General features: G+C 36.7%; 1 protein-coding gene across 2 annotated transcripts in view; it reads right to left on the bottom strand.

Annotated features, from left to right (window-relative positions):
- The window catches only part of col5a1 (procollagen, type V, alpha 1), a 129,060-nt gene that overhangs the window by 82,939 nt on the left and 36,523 nt on the right, over positions 1 to 9,598 (bottom strand). For both annotated transcript variants that reach the window (XM_014019369.1, XM_014019370.1), the window contains exons 3-4: positions 9,274 to 9,487; positions 5,993 to 6,155 (exon numbers count right to left, since the gene is read on the bottom strand). In XM_014019369.1, the coding sequence (XP_013874823.1) occupies positions 5,993 to 6,155; positions 9,274 to 9,487 (377 nt within the window). The remainder of the gene's footprint in view (positions 1 to 5,992; positions 6,156 to 9,273; positions 9,488 to 9,598) is intronic.

Below are 9,598 nucleotides of genomic sequence, written 5' to 3'. Positions count from 1 at the left end.
TTTAAAATGACTCCTCAAATGCACAGGGAGCCAGTGCAGAGAGGCTAAAACAGGTGTAATGTGGGCTCTCCTGTGGGTCTTTGTTAATAACCTCGCTGCTGCCTTCTGCACAGACTGAAGCCGAGCCAAGGAGGTTTTTTTTTTTTAAATATGTAAAAAGGCTGTTGCAGTAACGAGAAGAAATAAAAGCGTGAACAACCATCTCTGGTTCTTTCTGTGACACAAAAGACCTCAGCTTTGAAATGTTCCTTAAATGATAAAAACAGTTACAAACTAAAGATTTGCAATGGCTGTCAAAAGACATAGAACTATCAAACACCCAGATTTCTGAGACTATTTTTCACTGAAAGGGTTAAAAAAGCAAGGTGCTGCCTGATTAACGGGATTTTATCATCAGGGGCGATAATGAGTCTCTGTCTTCTTTGCGTTTAACTGCAGGTAGTTGTTGTTCAGCCATTTTTTGAACTCTGACAGACAGTTAACGAGTTCAGATATTTTGAAGAACTCAGAGGGTCGAAAGGAACAGTACAACTGTATGTCATCAGCATACAGATGGTATGATACATTACTGTAACATTTTAAAATACCTCCTAAAGGGTATAGGTACAATAAAAAAAGGATTGGACCCAACACTGAACCTTGGGGTACCCCACAAGACATCGGTGCAACATCAGTTAAAGTTGAACTGTGGCCAGAAGGTTCCACAATCTGTTAAAAAAAACTCAGTTTAAGACTGATTGTTTTGCGTCAAATTTAAACACAAACCTCAATACGTGTGACTGAATTAAACATTAATCATAATTATTGTTGAAAACAAATGTTTTAGAAACAAAAAAGCTGATCACAAATTGATGTAATATCTACCCTGAAGGCAGGGAAAAAGCTGAAACACTGACTTGAAACAGTTTTTATTTACAGTATTTGTGCATTCAAATTAAATATATATAAATAAACACAGTAAGTATTCTTAAGCCATTATACAGTATCTACACTATATACGTTATTATGCAATTTGCGATTTAATTTAGGCAACAGTAATGAAGTTTGCATTCCTGTTTAAAAAAAACAAAAAAAACAAATCCTGTTTAATCTTTTTGGTACCTCCTCAGATCTGTTCACTGTTCAGTTCAACAATGAGACTTTGACTAAAGTTTTATTTTCTAATAATAAAACTGAAAATATGCCACGCCCAGCCTGCAGACATGAAGAAAAGCAACACTTAAAGTTTACAAGCAGGGATTTGCATGAAGGCTGAAGTGTCTTTTGACAGATTTAATACAGACAGATGAGCTTTCCTTTTTAAGTTAAACAGCAGTTTGCTTATTTAAATATCTTAACAAGACTTAATCATCTTCAATAGGACCCTTAAGCAACTAGAGAAAGAAATAAAAGGAAAAAAAAACAACAACCCCTGATACGTTTAGTTGTTCTATTACTACAAAACTTCTGTTAAAGAGCAAACCACAACCCACCTCAGAATGAGTCTGACTCATGCTGTTTAGAAGAAAAAGACACAAGCTGTTGTAAAAAAAATGCTTTTACAAGCAGAAAGATGTCAAGATTTACAGTCAGAATGTGGTATGACAGAGAACAAGTGATAAATCTGTTAGTTCTTTTCTTTTTGAAACATTTGGCAACACTAATATGTAAAAAAAAACAGTTTCAGAAGAGACTAACTGGACATTTGAAGAATTTCAGTCAGCTCAAATCAAGCTAGCTAACATGTGTGTGTATGTGTGTGTGTGTGTGTGTGTGTGTGTGTGTGTGTGGGGGGGGGGGGGGGGGGGGTGACGCTGACCACCTCTTGGTGGTTAATGACTCTGGCAGAAGCCGACACAGGATCAGACCGAGCAGCAGAGAGGAAGAGGGAGTGAGGGGAGAAGAGGCTGAACATCATTTGGAAACTATGTGGCATATTTTCCATTTTCTGAACACACCGGAGCCTGCCGGCAGACACGCGGCAGGAGGGATTAAAACATCTCACAGTCTCACAAATGGACATGGTTTTGGCTGGTTCTGAATCACTTCAATCTAATAGTTGCCATCATGGGAATGGATCAAACCAGAGCAATATTCTTTATAAGAATGTATCACACCACAGCCTTGTGGCAAAGTTTTAAACAAAAATTGTATGTGATTTGTTAGCTCTCAGATTACGTGTTGGAGATGACTCTCATCTACTACCACACCAAACTTCTGCTCAATGTGTGTAGATTGACTCATTCATTTACAATCATTTTTATTTCTTAATGCTGAAAGGCAAGGCAGCCACCTTTAACCACGTTAACTCCAAAAGTTATCTGTAGATGCACATCCAGGGTTCACTTTCTGTGAGTTTCATTAAAATAAATCCAAAGGTTCATAAAATATGTTGCACATACGAGCGACGGGCCTTTCAATGTGGCAGGTGATAAAAAAAATCTGCCTTCAGGGCAAAATAAAATTAAAAATAAATTAAAAATTTTGAATTTGTGTCCAATTAAACCTTCTCAAACAAACGTTTCACAAGAAAGAAACAACACAATTTGTGTGATAAACAAACAAAACATTTCCCCATACTATGAATCATTAAAAAGATGTTTTTATCTTTAAAAAATGTGTTTTTCTGTACTAACTCAAATCTGGTTTTGGTTTCAGGACTTATTGCTTCATGGTTTTGAAATGGTTTTATTCCCCCTCATATATCTGCTTGTGCAGAAAAACTATAGGGACTGGAGAAAGAGATGATGTCATAATCCTTCCCTTTTTTGTCTGCTCCCTGTGAGCAGGAGGAAGGTCAAAGTTCAGCTGGTTCAGCCTCAGTCCCATCAGTCAGACTCTGTTACTAATTCTTATTTACAGCTTCTGACTAATCCACTTTCAAAGAAAAATAACTCTAAAAAGACAACACAGTCCTTCCTGCTTTCATTCACCCAGACTCTGGCAAAGATCAGCCTCCCTGAAGCGGAAAGGGCAATAATATTTCTGCCTGTTCCTGCCTGTTTCTGTCTGTTTGTTACCAGCCTATCCTGTCTCACTGAACACTGGACAGATTTTAATGAAACCCATAGAAAATAACATATGATTAGACATTTACAAGTGATGAGGTTTTATAGTGGATCCACTTCAATGTGGCCACCACAGCCAACTGAAATTAGCCAACCTAATACAACCCCTGGCAAAAAGTATGGAATCACCAGTCTTGGATGAGCACTCATTCAGACATTTCATTCTGTAAAACAAACTCAGATCAAAAACATGATACAATAATAAGATCATTCCAAAGTGCAACTTGTTGGCTTTCAGGGACACTCAAAGAAATGAAGAGAAAACATTGTGGAAGTCAGTGAATGTTACTTTTATTGATCAAGCACAGGGGAAAATCTATGGAATCACTCAATTCTGAGGAAAAAAGTATGGAATCATGAAAAAGTAATGATCGGATGGTCATCTACAGCTGATTATCTTTTGGGTCGGCTCAATTCAAAATGGCTGCCGATCAACTTAAGCAAACACAAAACTGACTATAACTCAACCAGAATAATAGATATTAGGCTAAAACTTGGTATGCTTATGTCTGAGCTCTATTTATAGGCACACATCTTTGCTTAAAACTTTGGCGCTACCTGTTAGTCTGTTTGTCTGTTAGCAAAATATCTCCTGAACCACTGGAGATATTTCTTTGAAACTCGGAGAAAGTAATTAACAACTAATGGAATAGCTATTCTATATAAACAAAATTGTCTGTAACGTCAGTTTTATAGATACTGTTTGGTATGGTAGTAGCTGCAAGTCTCAAAGTTGAATTCAAGTGCTAACTTTTGAAAAATTTTCACAACATTTCACGAGATTGTGCATAACATAGTTTTAAAAACAGCAATATGATCATTATTTTTCAACATGAGATGATCTAAGTTTAATTTGTGGCATGAAAGGTGGCAAACGATACACATTCCTTCAAGAAATTGTAAGAAAAATTTGTATTCAATAAACTGAAGTCAATATTAAAACCACCATTGTTAAATAAAATGATTTGTAGAAGGAATCAAACCATACAACACCAGAATTCTGGATCTGAGTGAGGTTTATTGCCACTTGAGCTGACAGGAAACCACACTGGCGAAAAACCAGGAAGTTCATCAATTTATACATGGTTCTTCAATGCCTGCATTCGCCCCCTACTGACCTACGGCTGAATCACAGGCATTCAGACAAAATTCTCATCTAATTTTCTCATTAAGTTTAATTATGTGTTGTCACTGATATTTCGGACATGTAACTAATCTATTATCAATCAAAACATAATAGATTAAACATTGTCGACAAAATAAAAAGGAAAACCTAAAAATATTGTGTTGTGTTTTTAACATCAGTACTCTGATAACTCTAATAACTATAAATTTCTTCAAAATGGTAAGTTTTTCATCACAGAAAGTATAAATGAATTTATAACTAGACACAAGCAAACATTCTTTAAGTCAAACCAAATCAGACCAACATATTTTGTGTCCACCAGGATACAATAAATCCAACATTTCCTGAGTACAGAAAGTTCCCCTTGTAATCATGTAAACATGTACGTGCACATTTCTTTTTGTTGACAGAAATGTTGCAGCCTGTTCAGACAAAAAAAAAATCCAGTCACTAAACCTCCAACAGTCTGAGAGCAAACATCTCAGTCTGCAACCACTCACAGCACAGCACAGCACAGAATAGCGCAGCACAGGGCATTATGGGATGGGGAGTTTCTTTGTGGACAGCGTGGAACATGTGGCACCTGCGATTATGTTTGATTTGTGAATGTGTGGCTGAGGAGGAGTGGGTGGCAGAGGTCTGCGGGTTCCACGCTGGGGTCTCAACAAACCCAGGAGGATGTGGCCTCCACCACAGTCCCTTATTTAACGCAGCGTTTAAGGACAGCAGGGCACTGGGGTTGACCAACACTCAGACCTCACTTACATGTGTCTGCACTCACAGCAAAACACACACACATGAAGTTTTAGTCATTTAAGACTCAAAACAAAAAAAAAGAAAGAAAAGAAAAAAAGAGAAAAATCTGTCCAGTAACTTGCATTGTAATTTTTAAAGAACAATAAATCTGTTGGAAAACAGGAAATATGAAAGGTTTGGCATTTCTTGAAACTATGCGTGTGGCCCAACTGTCAGTGCTTTAAACTAAAAAATTTTTATCATGAGAAGTAACGGAGCTGAAGCTGTTTTGGTCAAGCATTGTAAATGATATGGTGTTTTTTTTATAGGTATTATGGTATCAAGGTATGTGCTGAAGAACAGTCTCAACTACAACCACACCAGTTTTTAGCACAATATCTTTAAAACTGACAGAGTTATAGCTTCTTTCTTTTTTTTTCTTTTGTTTCTTCAGTCTGAAGAAGTCTCTTGGAGGAGAGACGAAACATTTAACTAAAGAAGAACCCCTCCAGAGGACTTACTTATTTTTCTTTTTGATCAGAATAAGTGTTTACGTGAACGCCGTTCAAATTATCAATCATTACAAACCACCCCTCTCTTTCAGATTACAAATTCATTCTGATTGAGCTGAATTAGAATATTCTGATTGGGGAGGGTTACATGACACATTTTTATTCAGACTGGCCATTTATTCCAGTTATGTCCATGTAAACAAAGCTAATGGCAAAGTTCTTAAAATATACCTCAATTGATCAGTGAGTGTTCAGACTATAAAGTAGGGATGACTCTCAGCTACCACCACACTAAAATTTAGCCAAATAACTCTAAATTAAAGGAAGTAGCCATTTTTGTAGTTGTTAAGGTTGTTTTATCTGAGGAGGCCAATTTAACTGTGGTTACCTCTAAAGGTTAATCATTTGTAGATGTGGGGTTTCATTAAGCTTAATTCCCTCAGTGCTTTATCAGATATTTTTTTAAAACAACAGCAGCAGAAGGTAAAAATCAGACAAATTAGCATCAAACGCAGATCAGAAACATGAGTGGGCGGAAAGCCCAAAAGAAGAGGTTCCAGCTCAAGTCCTACCTCAAAGACTTCTTCATCAAGTATCCTTGTTCCAAACACTATAATTCCTTTGGTATCAATGATGGGGTGTGGGTCCCGGAGCAGCTTCTGGGTGGTCTTCTTTTTACAGTCCAAAATAAGGGTGATGGTCTGCTTGTGCACACTGATGGCCACTCGATGCCACCTGGAACAGGAGGAGAGTGTTATTCACAGGGTTACCGGGTTTCATGCCGTTACAGATAAGATGCTCGGGGTTTGTTCAGGTCCAGATTGATCCCACTCAGGTTCCTGAAATCACTCTGAGGCCCGAGCTGTCGCAAAATATGAAGACTAACAAATTAAAAGCTGTGATCAAATTGAAGGGGAAACAACCAATTTTGCTGTTTTCCTAAAAGCAAGCATTAATTTGATTTGTCTATTATAAAAATTCTATTTAATTTTAAATACCGACATTATTTTTTATAAAATGTAGAAAACTAAAAATTAATCTTCTGAATAGATTTGATAATAATCAGTTTAATATCTCTATGTCATATTCCAACTACATAGCTGATTACATGTGTTTACTAATACTGTATAAACATAAATTGTCAACTTTTACACTTTTATGTCACTAGCTGCGTTTCCATTGCAAATGTGCGCAAAACTTTGTCGATATTCTGTTAATGTCAAAAAACACAGTTTCGCAACTGTGATGTTTCAATTAAGTAAGAAATTCTATTAAAGTCAGGCGTGAATATATTTGTTCTCACGAAAAGTCATTACAAACATGGTGACAATGGATGTAAACACATAGCATGTTGCTACCRCGACACTAGCGCTCATCATCAGAGGAGACGTCGGCGTCTTTTATCGAGGCTTTCCAGAGACAAGCCCCTACTTGGGAGCGGCTACGTATGCTGTGTTTTTGGGAAATTGTAGTCGGTGAGTTTACTATTGTATACTACTTCTGCAATATTACTACTATTTCTACTTCCTGTTATCTTCTTCGTCATCGTTTTTTTCGCCAGTAGAAACAGCCGATTCTTGATCACGTGACTCCCGTGATGCAAAAAAAGTGTTTCCATTGCAGTTTTGCGAAAAACACCAATTTCGATACGTCGAAAAACCACCTCATCCTAGCGCAAGAACATTTTGTCGAAAAACGTAATATTCTTTCAAAACTGACGTGTTTCCATTCAGCAAATTTATTTTCGAAATTCTAATTTGCGCATTTTCATGGTCACTGGAAACACAGCTACTGCACACATCACAGCAGCAACAGTTAGCTGTAGAACTTGTGCTGTGTTCATGCAGGGATATCAGTGTTTATGCTGGAATATCTGTCTTTGTTGATGTAAAGATGAATAAAATACTGTTTAAATGAACTACTGGGACTTGTTTTTTTTTTTAATTGTAGCTTTCGTTAGGCAGAAATAATTTATTTTGGTGTCAATGAGTTGTTAGCTCATCTGTTCCGTCATAATTAAACTCAGTTTCTACAAATTGAGGCCACTTAAACATCTATCTACAGGTAGAATGTTATTTGTTCATAACATAGCACATCAAAGGTGCAGATGTTAGAAATAAGTATGTTAGAGAGAATGATGGTCCACCAAAAATAAAACCAAATCCTTCTGATGAGGAACCTGAACCTGAATCAGAGCCTGATGATGGTGGACTCCTGCTCAGAGCAGTGGTTCTCAAATGACCCCTGGTGGAGGATGCAGGTTCCTCACAGGGGTGGGGTGAGTGATCACTCCCATTTTTATTTTGCTTTAATTTTCAGGACTAAAAACTGTACGAGGAACCAAGGTTTTGTGAGGAATGGATCCGGTTCTTACTGGTCAGTTGGACAATTTTATCTCTTATGGAGGAATGGCTGACAATGTTTTTCCTATTAGCGATGCATGAAAGGTTCGACAACCACTGGACTGGAGAGTCTGGTACCTAAACCAGAATCAGGAGCTGATACAGTTACATAAAGGTGGACTGTAACTAGAGGGCAGAGACCAGAATCAAGACAGACTGGTACACCAAGGAGGTTCTATAGAACAAACGGAGTGCTCAGAAACCACGTGACCATGTGATCGGCTGGTGAAGCTAACGGCTAACGCTAAACGGTCAAGAGTCTGGATTTCCCATTACTGTACATGTTGGTAACAGAGCAGAAAAAAAGAAATGATGATGTAGAAATCATTAAAACTATTAATAATAATATCAACCCAATTATTATTAATATTTTACAGTTCATATAATCTATCTAATGTTTTAAATAATGTCAGAAAAGCTGTTTGTGTTATGGATTTATTAACAGAAGATAAACAGGAAAACGTCTCATTTTACAACAAGTCAGCAGATTTGATCTTATTTAGCTCAATGTGATCTGAGCAGAACAATGTAACAGTTTAAAATTAAAATAACCTTATAAAGTCGATGTAATCACTGTTATTTATTGAACTGGTTAACAGATATTAGCTTGTGGAGCATATACAGTATACAGAGTGTAGCTCTGTTGAATCATGCTACAATTTAACAAACTATTAAATATTACTTTGTCCTCTGATTAATATTTAGACCTACAGAGTGTAAAATAATATTATAAACGTCTGATTAATATTTAGACCTACAGAGTGTAAAATAATATTATAAATGTCTGATTAATATTTAGACCTACAGAGTGTAAAATAATATTATAAACGTCTGATTAATATTTAGACCTACAGAGTGTAAAATAATATTATAAATGTCTGATTAATATTTAGACATACACAGTGTAAAATAATATTATAAATGTGAGTATTTTTAGGTTTCTGTTAGAGGAACCTGACTTGTTAAGAAGATGTTAGCTAACAGAGAAAAGTTTCATCCTATAACCAGAGAACATTTTCTAACTGTTGACTGGTAAATATAAATATTCTTATTTTTTATGACAGTAAGAAGAAATAATAAATATACTTTATTGCTAGCTGAAGTCATCATTTTTCAACTAGCTAAAGTCTAAGTTACAGGCTGACTTCAGGTCTGGTTTAGATCATTATTACTTATAAATTATATATTTTTCTGGTATAAATCTGCTGTTTTACATGATTGTTGAATGAAATTAACATAATTATTAATTTATTGTAAAAAACATGACAGATAATCTGTGAAACAGATCCAGTTCAGCTGCTGTTTATCTATTAGTTTCTATGGAGGCTGTGAGCTGTTGTCCTGTTTGGTCTGTTTCTGCTCCTCCATGATGTCACAGAAACTACCAGTGGACGGGATTGGCGGGGTTCAGTCTACTGATCTATATATTTAAGTCTATGTGGTACACCTACTTTCCATCAGCAAGGTGAACTCCTCTGAAGAGGGGGTAGTCCTCTGGACTGGGTTTTCCTGTGTGGTCTTCGTACAGGAAGACAGGGGAGCGTCCCACTTCCAGTCCCAGCTGCTGGATGCCCTGTTCGTTGTAAACAGACAACAGGAAGGACTGGCTGCCCTTCTTGGGTTTTACCGTGGCCAAGATAGAGAAATCCTCAGGGAAGGCATCACCTGGCAAGATGGATGTGTGTAGTGGTGGTGGACACAAAAAGAGAAAAGAGTTAGGAGCAGCAAAAAGTTTGCATCATCAGAACAGTAATAAAATACTTGTGCTGTTATTTC

The sequence above is a fragment of the Austrofundulus limnaeus genome, unplaced genomic scaffold (assembly GCF_001266775.1).
Source record: "Austrofundulus limnaeus strain Quisiro unplaced genomic scaffold, Austrofundulus_limnaeus-1.0 Scaffold218, whole genome shotgun sequence".
Classification (NCBI taxonomy): domain Eukaryota; kingdom Metazoa; phylum Chordata; class Actinopteri; order Cyprinodontiformes; family Rivulidae; genus Austrofundulus; species Austrofundulus limnaeus.
The sequence above is the reverse complement of the archived record's forward strand: the minus strand, read 5'-3'. Positions and strand labels throughout refer to the sequence as shown.